Raw genomic sequence first — 16,878 nt, forward strand, 5'->3', positions numbered from 1 at the left:
ATCATACATCAAAAATATCCAAGCTCATCAGTTCACACCACACTCAAAACAATTCCATGGGAAGCCAGCATGCAGTTTGAGAGATTTATCCACACAGGGAAAAAAAAAAAAGAAAAAAAAAAAAAAAGCCAAAGAAAACATGCAAATGTATATATTTATAGCAATGGGTATGCATGGAAAGCCTGAAAGCTTTTTGTTGTCCTCTTTGCCTTTTCTTATAGAAGGTTCTAAAGCCAAATTGATGACGCTTTCAGGTGCAAATAAATAAGAGACTAAAGAGCTTTGTATTTCTGCTGGAACAGGCAGAATAAAACAAGGTATTCATTGACCATTCAGAGTATTCACACAAACCAGGCCCTACAGCTTGTCCAATCTAGAACTTCACCTAGAGCCTCTTGTGGAGGTGTTTACCTACTGCTCAGCAAAGCTTTCAGCAACAGTGATTTCTGGGTATTTATGGTTGTAAAAGTAAACTGGTGGTCTATGTAATTCTTTGTACTGTTTAAAGCAAAAAGGCAAAGCCAACACTTCCTTTTCACCTCACCCCCAAAAGTTACATTAATAGTAACTTCAATGTTGTAACTGAGATATATCAAACATACAATACTCACCCATCAAACCTAACATGTAAAAATTATTTATGAGCCTGGATTTACAGTTATTGAAGCTAACTTCAGCATTTCTTTAAAACAACACACTGATTAAAGTCAGGAAATTTAAATCCTAGAAGAAACTCTTGGGGTTTTTTGGAAAATAAACTTTAATTAAAATACAAGTTAGAATCTGCCCAATAAATAATACCCTAAAAATTATGTTGACTTAAAAAAGCCAAAGAATGCTAGATAACAATGAAGAAAACCTATACATGGAATAAAGAGGCAGATGTATTCACCCAATATTATAAGTTGGTTATTTTTCTAACGGTTGGAATGGCATTGAATTAAAGCAACAGATTCAAAGTAATGGCTGTCAATCTACATTCAAAGATTTGTGCCTTCACATTGCTATTGATTATCATTGTGCTTTTATATATTGTTGGTTTTGCACTACCACGAAGTTAAAACTGGATTGTCGAAGGGTCAGATCCCCACATGCTCCTCGGAGGGATGTGGCTTCTCGGGCACAGCAGGAGCAAAGCTGCTGTGCTGTGAATCTGATGCTTTGCAGCCCACAGGAATGTTGGAGGAAGGGCAGAAACAAAGCAAGAGGTGTGAAAAAACAAAACCGTGTTGCTAGATCCTTCACCACACAACTCCCAGGTTGCTATGAAGAGAAGACAGGAGAGGTGAAGTATTGCAGCTTGAGTGCAGTCTACTCAACACTCCCATCCAAAAAAAAAAAAACCAAAGCCACACATTTCTTATAATTAATCTCTGCTCTTTTGCTGTGTCATTCAGATCTGGAAACAACCTTCTGTAATAAAGCTGTGCTTTTGAAGATGAGATGAATGCAGAAAAGCATTAATCATTCATCCCTATGTATTTCTACAGGCATTGAAATACCGTTGACTTTTCTTTTTAATGCTTTATTCATTAGCCACAATATTCCATCAGCTAAATGCTGTGTTTCAGAATAAAACTGCAGTCAGCAACAAGACCCTTCTTAATATCTAATATTTTTTGTTATTGTAGCTGAATTACCAATTCATCTAAACACTGGAATTCAACAGGTAATTTGTCATGCAATCTACCTCTATTCCAGCTTTTAGTTTCAACTGAAAGACTGAAAAGTCCTAAAAGCAAATTTTGGTAGAGAAAAACACTAAGCAATTTTTAATAGCTCTGCTTTGTTCCAGGCTCATAGCTCTCATTTGTTGCTTTCCAGTTCAGCAATTTTTATAATCATGTTTGTCCATAACAAAAATTGTAATTTTGTGTTCTAATTACTGCCCACATGGCTGGAAGGTTGTCTTGGTTTTACTTTCCCTTCTGATATCATCTCTACATGTCCAGAAAATGTAGACAAGCCACTGCAGAATGATGGATCACTTGGTGATTTGGGTGATTTTTCATTGTAGTTTCCTTGGCCACAGGAATATCCAAGCAGCATAATTATTTAAGTTTCTGATTTATCATAGCTTCACTTGACAGATGCAGAGGTTCAAATACAGCAAGGACAAGCAGGACCAGGAAGGACCTTCACAATTCTAATGTATGGAAGTTTAGGTTCTCATAATATTCTGGGCTTTTAGCACTTATACCTTTTTATTGACTGAAATAATACTAAAGCCTCAGGATGGGTTTTGTAAGTGTTTCAGCAGCCTAAGCCAAATTTTAATGCACCCCATGCTGTAATGTGCATTTCCTCCAGTATTTTTCATCTCAGGTGCAACTACTTTCAAATGCTGTCATATGAAAGAATATAGTTATGAAGAGTGTCCAATTTTGGTAATTTTTAATAGTTAATTTTGTTTAATCATTTAGAATTCATCCCATAGTGCAAGCACACATTTTTATGGGATATTTAAGCTTCACGTGATGTAAAAGCATGCTTTTTTGGAGATGAGGAGTCCTAAAAAGGATGGAGAATTATGAATGACACACACGGAAGTAGCATCAACAGCCAGCTATGAAAACCATCCTTCATCTCCAAGCCCAGAGTAGCTGTCAAGTCACACATACCCCAGTATTTGGGCCGGGTTTATGCCACACAGCACAGAACGACCACTGCTATGGAACAAGCAGGACACAAAACACACTACATGCACTCCCCCTGAGCTGGGAGAGCACAATATAGACACAGCACTTGTGAGGAAGGTGAGCAGCTGCATGATGTGAACTGAACTGTAGCTTGGCTGCGGCAGAGGGCAGTGATACACAAACGCCAGCAGTTCTCGCTCTGCACAGCACCTACAAATGCACAAACCTGTCCTTGGCTATTTCCCGCATGCAACACTTACCACTCTTTGGCTTATTCTTAACAAAACTTGCACACTATTTACATGTATTTAGGCATAACATATGTGCAGACGCACAGAGAGATGAATTAAATATCCACTGTTTAAAACGTTAATTCTGATTGATTTCTCTTATTTCTTTGATGACCATGTAATCCCCCTTGTCCTCTGAAATCAAATCCTTTAAGGTTTTGCTTCACAAGGTGTTGCTTTGCATCTTTGCAACAGGCACAAAATTGCTACGCTTCAGGGAGCTGGTTTTCATCTTCTCCTCCCTCATGCTTCTCACCATTTGAAAGGTAGGAAGCTGGATGCAGTTACAGACAAAAAGAGAGGGAGGAGGGAGCTGAAGATGCAGACAGCATAAGAGTTTGACTCCTTAACTGGGTTAATTTGTCTCCTGGCAGGCAGGCAGAGAACTTAAGAGAAAGATACAGGGGAAAAAAAAATTGCAAGACATGCACTACTCATGTAATTGCTGACATGTCTAATGCTGTGTGATTCATGGCAGCTTTGAAACACTAGACTTCTTATTGAGGGATGGAGGGATTATATTTCCATTGGGTGCAATTTGAAGAGATGCACAAAAGAAGGAAATGTAAGTTGTTGTGAAGAAGCTCAGTCTTGACTTGAATTAGTTTAAATGCAACTTGCTCAGAACAATTGATTTTTTTATGAGAAATAAATGGATTTGTTTGCCCAACCTCTATTTGGCAAGCCAGTATCCACCAAGCAATAGCTAAACTGTTAAATTTACTGTGCAGCATCTGCTCTTTAGAAATGTGGAAAACCATCAAAAATTATACAGTATGCATATATAAACATATGTCAATTTTAACCCATGAGTTCTTTATATCCTTCACAAATCTGTAAACACCCAGAATTAGTTTGGATATTGATTTAAATTTTGGAATTTTTTTTGTCTGTTGGTGGCTTTTTGTTTGCTTGTTTTAACTAAATAGACTAATTCATGCTTAGCAGAAGATTGAACTTGGTTTAGATTTGGGACTATCTACATCGATTAACTGTCTGAAACAGAGTCAATACCATGTTTCAAGTGTCCTATTTTTCAAAGCAGAACTACAGGGGAAAGACAAAATATCTAGAACAAAACTACATATGCTGAGGGAAATCTGTATCACACTCAGCCCTGCAGTGAAAACACTGCAGCGAGTAGCTGGACAGACAGCCTGGGGAAGCCAGTCTATTGGTAGTCAGCTCATGGAGGCTTTGGTCCCATTGACAGCAGCTTCCATAAGGCACCAAGGCAAGTCCTACCCCTGAAAAGAAGCATTAAGAAAGCAAATGTTTTGGTCAAGCATACAGCCTTGCAGCCTGCCCTCTGGGTGCTGGCTCTTGCCACCATTGCCAATCTTTTTTGTATTGTTCAAAACAATCCCTTTTTTTGTATAGTTCACCTGAACGGGGCCTTTCAAACTCTGGACATGAGGAACTTATTTCTCCCTTGGGCCTCTGGCTGCTGTATCTGGATGAGAGATGTGCTTGAGCTCCTCTGAAGGGAAATGGCAACACTCTCAGACTGGCCCCAAGGGAACTAATTTCTCAGTGAGTATATAAAGTTCTCCAGCAGAACTTGTCTATTTTGAACTACATCATCAGGGAACATTATCAATAATAAAGTCTCTCTTTCACAACGCCGTGGGATTTCCGTACTCCAGCCAAATGCATTTTCTTTGAGTAAGTGACATTCTGATGTGTTCTGGGACAACTCCATGGGCACTTGCCAAGACCCATGCTGGCTTCTTCAGACAGAAACACACAGCAGTTTAAACTTGGTTTAGCTCATGAGTCTCAAGTAGTGACAGGCCATCTGGCACATTTCAGTAAAACTGGCACTTTCTGCTGAGAGAGGTCCAGGGCTTATATAAGACAGACATGGCAGGACAGGAGTGAAATGCACTGGCAGGACTGTGTGCACTAAGCTTGTGTGGCAGCACTCAATCCAAGCCAGTACAGCCAGGACGTAACTCATCGATCCACCCGCAGCCACGGAGGCAGTGCTGGGAGCAGAGCAGGAAGACAAGGGGGTGCTAGGGTGAGGGTCAGGAGTCATGCGGGAGCAAGGGACCAGCCATGGGACTGCTGCTGGGAGGAGAAGGTGGTATCATTCAAAATGGAGCTCTGGGGACGGCCACACTTGAAGTCAGGGGGTATGGATCAGAATGAAGCTGTATCAAAACCTTTTGGGAGGAAGGCAGACGAGTGCAAAGATTTAAGACTGCACGTGTCCCTTGGATTATGATAGCAAAGATGCTGATACACAGGATCAGACAGTACACAAAAGAGGAGAATCTGCAATGAGGCTGGGAATGTGGGGCAAACTGGGAAGCGTGAAGGAAGCTTTTTGTACTGGAAAGCTCTGCTGTTGCAGCACTGACTCCTTTCTGACTTGTTTTGGCAATGTTGTATAAGACCAAGTCTGAACCAGTGGGAGAAAAAAGTATATGTGTTTGGTCCTCCTAACAGAAGTGAGGTTAGTTTTAAGATGCAATTATATGAAAAGAAGAAGGGAAAGCCAGTTTTGTTGCTGGTTAGTATAATGAGATGTTCCTACAAGAGTCTGATGACTGGGAAAATAGAATTAACAACTCATCTACAGAAACAAAAGCTTTAGTGAGAAATTTTTTTCTCACTAGAAGAGAAATGTGCAACTCCATTTATTGCAGCAGCTGCCATTACATGCATTGGCTGACAACCCATTCTAGGCACAGATCACAGCACCACTCAAAATCTGCCCTCAGGCATTTTTTCCATATTCCATACTCTAAACTGAACATTGGACAGTGTCTGACACATGCACACAGGTGCCACACAGACTGGTCCCATCCTCCTTTCATTCTCTATGGCTTGCCTGTGAAAGTGAAGACCTAACCGAGAAGATAATGGTGTGATGCGTCCTCCTTTGACTGACCTACTTTGAGCCAAAAGACTGGGAAGGGGATACGCAAATCTACTTCCAGAGCAGATTGGAATGTGTCTTTGGCACAGCATCCCCACACACACTCATCATACATTCAAAAAAAGTTTTTTCATCCTTTTTCCCAGATCTCTGTTGTCAAGAGAGGACCATTATTGATAACTCCCTGAGGCTTCTTCTCCTTGTGTTACCCAATACCTCATTCACACCTAAGGCATCAGGACAGATGAAAGCAAAACAGAGACAAGCAGTTCTTTCCCTGGTATTCAAACTTTAAATCAAACACCCACTTCGCTGTACTATAAACAGAGCTGCCTGTTTGGAGCACCAAGGCACTCCTGTAATATTTCTTTTCCTTTAAGATTTTATATTTCTCTTGTGAGAAGCAATTACAATAGAAGTGTCAAGCAAAAATAAATCCCTGTTAATCACAGTCACTGTGAGCCTGCCAAGAAAATCACATCTCAGCACTGCTGTTCCATTTTTCAGGTAGAAATAAAAAGTGTGTGAGAATGCCATGGTCTAGAATTGAGCTCTTCCCAAGAGGAGGTACAACATTTTTGAAAATACAAATTCTTCTGCTGTGTTCATGACATTGTGTGGAATTAGACAAGCACTAAAACTGAGTATCCAGTGACCGTAAGAGTAATTCTGGCTGGGAGAATTCTCTGAAGGTTGTCTAGTCAAACCTTCATGCAAAGCAAGGCCAAATGCACAGTTAGGTCAGATTGCTCAGTTCAGCTGGGCCCAGGGGTTTCTGAACTGCTGCAAATCACTGGTTCCACAGCTCCTCCAGGACACTAGGCTCATGCTCACCTGCTCTGACCATGAACAACTTTCTTCTTATATGTAAATCTAGTTGGATTTCTTTTCCTGCAACTTGTGTAGATTGTCTTTGGTACTTTCCACATGCACTCCTGAGAAAGGATCTGACCTTGTCTTTGTAGCTTCTCATTCCCTTCAGCTCTTCCTTCCCCAGACTGAACAAACCCAGTGTCCTTGGCTTCCATTCAAATGCAGGTGCTCCTGCCTCTTCACCTGTCTGTCACAATCAATCACTGATAATATACATACATTTGTTTTGGTTTTGGTCTGCAAATAAGCAGGTCCGTGCATCTGAAAGAATGAATAGCAAATGGAGAAAACTTTGGGCTCTCCACTGGGCTGTTATTTTCTCATAATTTTCAAACTCAGAAGCTTCATGAACTGTTCATGTGTCACAAGGGAGCTGCCTTCAAATCACCTGAAGGAAATGGTACCAAGCTTGTTCCCCTCCAAAAATGAGAATTTCTATGGGCTTTGGAGAGAGATTTTGTTCCTATTTTATCTTCATCTTTTTACAATTCCCTGTGTTGTGAAAACCAGCCATTTCAAGACAATGCAATTGCAGGTACTGTTCCAGAACTAAGGGCAAGGGAGCATTTTCCATCATGCCAGAGAGCTGTTAAACCATGGTTTAAAAATGCTGCGAGGTCTCCTATTTCGTTTTGAGTTACACACAGTGGCTTGGTGACCAGAGCAATTACCGTTTTAATGCCATGAATTCTAACCAGAATATCAGAAACCTCTTTTAGCTGAGTTGATCTTAAGACACCCAGTCTCTGTATTACAGACTTGTGCTTATGAAATGAGTTTTCAAATCAGATAAATAGTTGTTTTCCCCAGGAACCTTCAGGAACACTACTAGTCAGTGAAAACAGGTACCAGAAACCGAAGTACAAATCCTCCGTACAATTTACATCACCCTAAATAAACTCATCATGTATCAATGGCAGAGGTCTTTGTTGCATTGGAAGATGCTCTTTCTGGAAATACACAGAGCGATGGTTTTGTACTCTGATTCCCTGTTTCTGCACCATCCACACTTTTGTACACAGAGCTTTAACAAAGCAGCACACATGCATAAAAGGTACTTCACATTCCTCTACCGGTGATCAAAGTCCAGTAAGAATATTTGGGTATGAGTGAGGAAACAATTTCAACTTTCTTTCCTGACCTCTCACCTAAGATTGTCCTACCCCTGTCATAGGGAACAACTCTGACTGGTGATATTCTGATAGCCACAAAAACTATGTAACATTTTTTAATAACTCACCCCAAAGAAATATAAATGCTTGTTTACTAAAACAGAACTAAGGAATCTTTGTTCAATACTTCAGCCTGTAACAGAACAATATACAGAAAAATTAAGCAGAAAGGGGAATTTTTTCCTCACATCCCTTTTTTTTTGTGGCTTTAGTATGTTTGTTTAGAGCCAGCAAGTACCAGTTCACATTCTCTTCTCTGCCAACTGCAGTTCTTACCGGTGACCACGCTGGGGATTTTGGACAGAAAGCTCTTGACAGTGCGGATGGGAACTCCACCTGTTTTGTCATCTTGCATTCTCGTAACAATATCTTCAATCTGTCAAAAGAAAGCAAAGACTTCGTGGTTTATGCAAAATGGTGACTTTATCACATATATCATGAGTGCTTTGGAGCCCTGCTGGTAAAATGGGCTTAAAATATTGTGTATTACTGCACAAACGTGGAGGTAGAGACACTGCTACCTGCCCAAATTTAAACTCTGAGATCAGAAAACATGAGACAACATAGACTAGCTTTGAAGACAGTGGTTGGATACTGACAATCCAATTGCAACTGTGTTTTTGCTGACCAGGAGTGATAGAAAGGTGGTGTTTGCACCACAGATGAACTGGATTGCACTTCAGGAAGTTTAAGGAGGTTCACATCCAGTCCACTTTCCCCTCTGCTCCCACATTCATTTGAATTCTCAATACTGTAACCTTGGGAGAACATCCATTTTCCAAAGTGTCCCAGACAGTCATCAACCTCCTATGGCTTGCAGAGAGTCTAAGATGGAACAGCTTCAGGAGGACTTCCCCTGCCTTGTTTTGTTGGCTAGAATGCCACATGTCCCATGGTCAGCACACAAACCAAACAAAAGTGAAATGATTATAGAGGAAAACTCCTTGGATTTTCCAAGCCAAGCTACCTTTTAGTTCACGGGCACACACCTAATCTACCACACAGAGAAAGATACACGATCAACTTCAAAAGCCATGGCAATCAGAGGATCCAATCACCAGGGGAAGGAGCTTAATCCTCCTGCTTACTCTGAAATGAGAAGGGATTTTTGTTCCTTTTAACGTTACTTGCCATGCACTTACTTTAAGACAACGCCAGGGAGAACAAAAAGCTGAACATAAACACAATGCAGAAATTCGGTATCTCCAAAACCTCCCTTCAAGTTAATAAGATCTCAGAAGCCCAACAAAAATAAACCCAAAGCTGTTGTCTCTGTTAGCTCAAGCAGTCAACAGCACAGCCCCACCCGCTGTTGTTGACAGGTGGCCAAGGGCAGCCAGACAGGGAGCACAGCCCTGATTTTACCTAAAGATTTCCTCCTCACAGATGCTACAAAAGAGAACCGCAGCAGAGAGGTTACATGATGGGAGCATGGCCCCTCTCTCTCCTAAAGGCAGCCTAAGAGCTCAACATGCTCTCCTCATCTCTGGGAAGCCACTTCATTTACATACGCAAGTAAGTTTTTTTCACAGATTTAACACCTACATTTCAAAACAAGTTTAATTTCAAGTCTTCCCGAGGTGGTAAGACAATCTCCCTGCCAACTTCAGGCACTGAATTTGATCACTGTGTTTTTAACCTCAGGTTACCACTTAACTAAACTGTTCACACCTTGTTTATATATTACTTTTAATTTAACACATCCTGAACAAATTCTCAGTGGGAATGAAATCACAAAGATGAAAATATCCTGACATTTTCAATATATTACAAGAGCTTTGGGTACTTAGACAGTTAATTTGTGATAGAATAATGATACTTTCCCCACAAACAAAACACTATGAAAATTAATACCACTTTTCCCTTTTGCCAGAGCCTTACGCAAAGTTGTTTGCTCATCAAAGCATTGGGCTTTTTTTCCAGTCTGAGGATATTCAGAGAAGTAACTGCTCATGTCTGATACCTGAAGAGGTAACTGCTCTGCTAAAGAGTGGACAGACAAAAAGCCTTTCATTTTGTTGACAGGAACTGGACAGCATCACTTGTTATCAACCCAGACCTACAAGGCTATAGCACTCCAACATCAGACCGAATGGGCAACAGGGCAGCTCAGTCCCCTCCCTGCAAAGCATGGAATAAGAGTCACAAAATCTTGGTATGGGTCAGGGCAAAAGGGACCACTGTGGGACATCTGGTTCAACCTCCCTGCTCAAGCAGGGTCATCCTAGAGCACATGGCAGAGGATTGCATCCAGGTTCTTGAATATCCCCACTGGGGCAGACTCCACAACCTCTCTGGGCAACCTGTTCCAGTGCTCAGTCACCCACATAGTAAAGAAGCTTGCCCTCATGTTCAGGTGGAACTTCCTGTGCATCAGTTTCTGCATATTGCCTCTTATCCTATTGCTTGGCATCACTGAAAAGAGCCTGACTCCATTCTGAGTCTTGGACTTCATCCAAGAAGGTCAGCCAGACTAAGAACTGTTTCTGCAAGACAATGAAAAACCCTCTGTGTTCCCAACTACTTATGTGTCTTTATGTATTGTAGCTGACATCAGAGAAAGATTTTTCCATGCGTATTAGGAGGAAACTACTCTGAAATGTGCTACGAGTACCCCATGTCTCCAGGAACACTTCAGGGCTTCAAGAATCATAAGAATAATCATTTTCCCCTTTTTCTATTTATATGAAAAGTTCAGAATGAAAAATGAGCTAAAATAATTACTTCAGTGCAGGAAAATAAACTTTTTACTCTTTTGCCCACTATAAACTAAAGGAACACCAGCATGATTTATGTCATTAACACTACAAGAAAAGTTAAATTTCAAGCAAAATAAAACTTCAGTTATCTTTAAAAGAAAGATATGTTGTTTTTTACCTAAACTATTCCCTCTTTCAATCAATCAGGCAGGCACTGGTGTCTCAAATAGGGCCATTAATTTCAGTTACAATTACAAATATATACTGCGTTTTTAAATAAAAAAGAAACAAAGCTACCCTAGAGATGACTCCTTCCCAAAAGGCTCCTTCTTACTCTTGTCTTCTAGCCTAACTACACTACTGGCACTTACTGCTCTCATTATTTCAAATTGTTGGATGTTTCTTTTCTCCTTCCCTTTCTATTCAAATGCCACACCTCCATTCTTTCCTGTCCTCTCAACTGATCCAGACATGAATACACATGTCATCCTCCAACAGCATGCCCAGAATTTTCAGTCTGCTGCGCAAGAGTCCACAGGATTACAAGCCCCTGGTTGTATATACTCTTTCCATTCCCAACACGTTTTTCTTGTGCTCTCCAGCAAATTTCTGCCCTGTTCGAAGAGGACAGCATGGCATACTCAAAGAAACATTTGATGATAATTTTATTTTTTCTTAAAATTATAATCAAGTTTTAATTAAAATATTAAAAACCTGTATCAGACAATGTTTCCAGGTTTTGTTCAGTTCACTACAAAGAGAAGATGTGATCCTTTACACCAGCCTTTATTTTGCACCCACCCAATGCTTGCAGATACTACCACCCTGGATCCAAATTCCTGCTGAGCTATGGAAATATTTCACAAAATAAGTGCTACAGTGACAAAGCAGGAAAAAAAAGTGATCACTAGAGCTTCAAGCATGAAGAAAAGCAAACAGGGATCATGAAGTGTGAAGGTCACTTTCATCAAAGCTTTTAATCTTAACTTTTAAGAGGGTTACCGAGACACTGGAGTGTTAATGACTTTCCCTTCAGATTCTGCATGTCATTAAATACCCCTTAGGCTTCCCTGTCTGCACACAGGGAATGAGAGTCCTTGGACAGCTCATTTCATCAGGCTAGGAGGCAGAAAAAAGTGCAACAAAGCATTCCTTATTTATCTCTCCTAAATGAGCAAGCTTCAGAGAACTAATTTCTGCCCAACAAGAGTAATGGTAAGAACGTCCAATGCTTTTCGGGTTTCTTTTCCTGTGATGGGGATCACTGCTATTTCAATCTAGTCTGATTTTGTAAAGGGAATTGTTATTCTTCCATCCAAGTGGATTCTGGGTCAGTATCTCCGCAAGAAAGTCAGAGGAATTCATCCTGTCACTGTCAGCTACACACCATAATGTATGCCTAACAAACTGGATCTGCTTTTCCTCCTGACTGGTTGCTGACAAGTCTGCTCCCTACATTTATCCAGGATGTTTTTATTCCTCATTATCCCACTCTCAATTCACTGAAAAGGGCTTCTGGCTTCAGGAACACATTAGTGGAGACATAAACTACTGCAGGTAGTTTACGAGAGGTTACCAGCATATTCTGCTACACAGAGTGTGATGGAAATTTAATGCATATATTGCTAGTGTTCGTTAGACCTTCTTTTCCACTCTCAGCATTTTGCTGGCTTAGGGAGGCTGAAGACACAAAGTAGAAGACCTTGAATTTCTGTCAAAGCCAAGATGTCTGTGACTGGAAGACAAGAAGTCCTTTTTCTGAGGCAGAACAGAACAAAAGATTGCATTTGTGGATGCATTAGAATAACTAAGCCATAATACAACAACCAAAGTAACAACCACAGTCTGGCAACTTTGGGTCAGTGTCACCCAACATCCCATCACCATTATAAGAGGGAAAATAACTCTCAACTTTGTTGTAGCTTTTCTTTCTCCCAGCACCAAGGTAAAGCAGGCACCCCTTCTGCTGCAAGTTAGCACACACAGCCTTGCTGAGCCCTGGACAAGGTTGGCCTTGAAGGTGATGTGCTGAGGGAAGGGCAAGTTACACGTGGGGAAGAAAAGCTACCGGTTCACACCTCCCACAGCTCCACACTCAGCAGCACCACCAGCAGCTAATGGAACTCCCTGGCTCAACACACTCAGTTGTGGCTGAGTGACACATAATGATGTCACAGGCCCTCACAGTCCTATTTTGCCATTTTATTTTGTGATTTACTGAGGAAAACAGTGCCCTTTTTCTAGGATCTGAGTTAGATGTACATATTCCCTCAGACCCTGCAGGAAAGCTCCTGCTGCCTATTTCTGAATATTTCAGTATGTACCAGGTGCCTGTCTGATTACTCACAGCAGCAACTGTACCCTTGGGGACTCCTGTCACCAGCTAACCTGTGGCTGGAGAGTCTCCAAGCAGCACTCATCAGTGCCAACATTAAAGGTATGGGGTTAGAGAGAGCACTGTGCAGTTGCAAAGGTCCTCTCTGAGCATGCCAGTGACAGCTCTTATGCATACTGGGGGAGCTGGATGGTACACGGAGCAAAGGATCAGTCTGTTATCAGTTAGCACGATGGCAATAATTATAAGCACATTTGATCTTTTCATTAAAATACAAGTTTAAAAGAGCCTGTTTCTCACAGTGCCAACTCTTACTCCCATAAGTGCATCTGACACTATCGGTGTGCCTGTGCATTCTGCACCTGCTGACTCCTGCCACACAGCCCACGCATGCACAGACAAGGAAAGTTAATTTGACAAGATGCCTGAAGCCAACTTGCTTCACTGGTCCAGACAATTCCACTCTGCTCAAAAAACAAGAAGAAAAGGATGAAAAATAAGGGCTATACAGCTCCCTTTGCTACCCTCAAGGGAGAAGGAACAACCTTGCCTCTGAGACAACACTGGAAAGTGGCAGAGCAGCACTGCCAGAGAATTGTGGTGTGGCCTTCAGCAATCAGCATCATCTGCTTCTGTCCAAGTTTCCTCTCCTGTGTAACAGATAATACTAAGCTGCACAGGGGTGCTGAGACTTAATTCAAAGAAGTCCAAGGACTTGGGATACCTCAGATAGCAGATGCTACACAGCTACAAAAGGTATGCTCCCCATCTCTGACAACCTTTCACAGGCAGCAGAGCACGGATGGCAACTGCTTCCCACCTGACCAATGCCCAGTGACAGCTGAAGTCAGGCCACTGGTGGAACTTGTGCTGATGGAACTCCTGATGGAGTTCTCTCTGCTTCTTTTTAAATTTCAGAGCTTATTCCAGATTAAGGCAGAGTATACCACGTATCTTCCCTCAATTTTGAGTGTGTTTCAGGGAGTGTTAACTGTGATCTTCAGGTGTTTATTAGGATGGTGAAACAGAGCTAATAATGTCACCATGAAAGCAGTAACACGCTTTAGCATTTATATATCTCTGCTGTGAATAGGAGGGTACCAGTGAAGAACAACGACCACGGCATTTGTCATGATTAATTGTATGCTGCTGCTAATCCAGCTAGATCTTCACAAAAGTGAGCATCTACTCACAACTCATCACATGGAGGGACAGGTTTTACCACATCAATTGGATTACACAAAACAATCCCGAGGGAAAAACTGACACTTACTCAGCTGCTGAGGTGCAACACCAGAGTGTGGAAAGTACCAGGCAGCAGTTTTTTGATCAGACCGTGCCTCCCCTAACACAGCCTACAGTGTCAGCTCTGCACAGCACCCCCAGCTCAGACCTGGGCTGTGTTACATGAAAACACAGTCACGGAAAATGAGAGCTGGAGCTATTCCCCTCAGGCACTATATGCACAGTTGGAAAACAGGGTTTAATATTCAGCAGAAAAACAAAGCATAGCAAATTAATTCAGCAAACAGAGATTCTCCAAACGAGCTGAACTAATGCAATTTTCTCCCTCCCCAAAAATCAAGCTTTTTAGCCCATCAGTATCAACAGTGAGAAGCAAAAGACATCAATATGCCAGTGTTACGCAAACTCAATTTTTCATTAAAAACATTTTGACAGACAACTCCCGATGAGCTCAATTTCTACATGAGCTATAATTGCTTAAAAGAGGAAGCTATTTTGGCATGTTAGAAAGCTGTGTAAAAACAAAAAATAAACTCTTGCTTATTGATTGTGCTTCTGCAGTTAAAGTAGCAAATGCTTGGCACTCTGTTCCACTATGCATCGTAACAGAAGTGTCTTGTGAACAGTGGTGCATTTTTTCCCCATGCTTTCTACATTTATGGTAAAGATGCCACATACATGCACATAGTCAGCTTGAGAGATCTTACACCATTGAAAGAACAACTGCTCTAATTAGAAACCTTCCAAGGCTAGCTCCAAAATAGACCAAATATTTACTTTGTTCCATAAGCAGAAGTGTTACGCTTTTTAAAATAGTAGGAAAGTATCATAAATATCCAACGAAAAGACAATATGAATTTTAAATAAAACCCCAGTGGAAACCAAGTGGCCACAGAATTGTGAGAGAGGTGTGGAGAAAGTCACACCTTAAAAAAAAAAAATACCACCTCTGCCACACAGTATTTATTGAACAGATGTGACTTTTGTGTAACTTATGAACTATGCAAATATCTGCACAGAAAAACACATAAATGCAAAGATTATTTCAGCAAGGAAACCTGTAGGATGGAATGATCTACACACAGTTTCTCAGTGTGTGATCTGAATTGAAGGAATCTCCACTCTGGGGGAAAAAAGGAAGAAGTTAGTCCCTATGTCCTTTCAACAATGCTGCTAAGGGAAGGCACTGGTGCTGGCACCATTTGGGCTCCTTGTGTCTGCCAGCTTCTGACAGAATGGAGCCTCCCAGACCATTTCTCACAGGTCACCAGTCACCTAGTACTAACTGCATCTGACCATGCCATCCTCAGCAAGACTTGAATGGATAATCCTGAAGAGCTCTGCAATGACTATCTGCAGAAAGAAGACTGAATCAAAACAAAGCAGCAGCATGGGCTGAAATACGAAGAAGTAAAGTTATAACAAGAAATCTAGAGCTGCCCTTTTGGTAATATATGCACCATAGTCCCCATATACTAATAACAAGAAGCGTTTAGAGGAGTGTAGGAGTAGATGCTTTCCTTTGATGTGGTTTACTGAAGTCACTGACTGCAGGGACTGACAGCATCCTGCTGCCTCGCTCCAGCCAGGGTCCAACGCACAAGCTGCCATGGAAACAGCAGAGATTTTCTCTCCTGTTGCATCACTGCACTGAATGTAAAATTATGCATGTCTCCAGATTGCTCATACGCTGACGAATGAGGAGCTGAGCAGACGTGCTCCCACAGCCCACCTGGGGACTACAGCAGCAGGGCTGGGCGCTGTACATGACCCGGCAGAGCCCCTCGCAGACTGCTCCCACGCACACCCACACAGTCGGGGCCCTTGTCCAGCCCACTGGAGGCAGGGGACTGGGTGAAGCCCATTAACTGAACCTCAGGAATGCTCAGAAGCAAATCTGCAACTCTGCTGCCATCTAAAATAACCCTGCACAAACCACTTGAACTGACAAATTCCAGAAGGAAGTTTAGTTTGAACAGCTTTGATTATGACAGGTCTTTTGGGGGTTAGCTCCCACACCCTGAATTTCACTTTGAGTTCTGGCCATCAATTAATCATTTTCATGCAGGACTAAACTATGTTGAACCTTGTGGGGTTTTCTATTCTAAAACAATTGAGAAAGCTTCCAAAATCTTAAATCTTCCAGCAACGTTGGGTTGAGACTCCGATTTGTAACATTATTCAAGGACAGTTATTCAAGCCAGTTTAGAAGCAGCACATAAGAATCTTAGTATTACACTGTGGTCTGTGCCTGACCTGGCATGAGAAAACAGCACCTCTCTCCTCATGTGATGCTGAACCGAAGATTTATAAACACAGTTCTTGAAGAGGAAGCTCACTTTCCTCTGGAGTATGAAATATAAGGCACTTCCAGACAGAAAAATGCCAGACAATGCTGGGTCACTAATCTGTTACCAGGCAGGAACTTGCAGTCCCCCAAATCTTGATAAAGTGAAGAGCTGGTTAGGACTGCACCCAAATCACTTCAAACCAAATCCATAACCCTAAATGAACTCACATTCACACTTTTAAAAGCTGGCAATTGGACAATATAATCAAGGCCCATCATCCTACTCAGGAGCCGGAATCTCAGAATTGCCCATCTCCCCACTCCAAATGCTTCAATGCAAGGCAGGGGAGGAAAGTACTATCCAGCCACCTTCTTCCCACCAGTGACTTGTGACAGTGAGCCTTTCAATGCAACAGGGTGGAAAAGGCCATCCCTGGGTCTGACAAAA

General features: G+C 41.7%; 1 protein-coding gene across 1 annotated transcript in view; it reads right to left on the minus strand.

Annotated features, from left to right (window-relative positions):
* The window catches only part of RGS6 (regulator of G protein signaling 6), a 265,768-nt gene that overhangs the window by 97,412 nt on the left and 151,478 nt on the right, over positions 1–16,878 (minus strand). Inside the window, exon 3 of the mRNA XM_066188182.1 lies at positions 8,138–8,237. Coding sequence (XP_066044279.1) covers positions 8,138–8,237 — 100 coding nt within the window. The remainder of the gene's footprint in view (positions 1–8,137; positions 8,238–16,878) is intronic.

This window comes from Chamaea fasciata, unplaced genomic scaffold (genome assembly GCF_029207755.1).
Source record: "Chamaea fasciata isolate MVZ Bird 193981 ecotype frontalis unplaced genomic scaffold, bChaFas1.0.hap1 SCAF_7, whole genome shotgun sequence".
In the NCBI taxonomy this organism is placed as follows: Eukaryota; Metazoa; Chordata; class Aves; order Passeriformes; family Sylviidae; genus Chamaea; species Chamaea fasciata.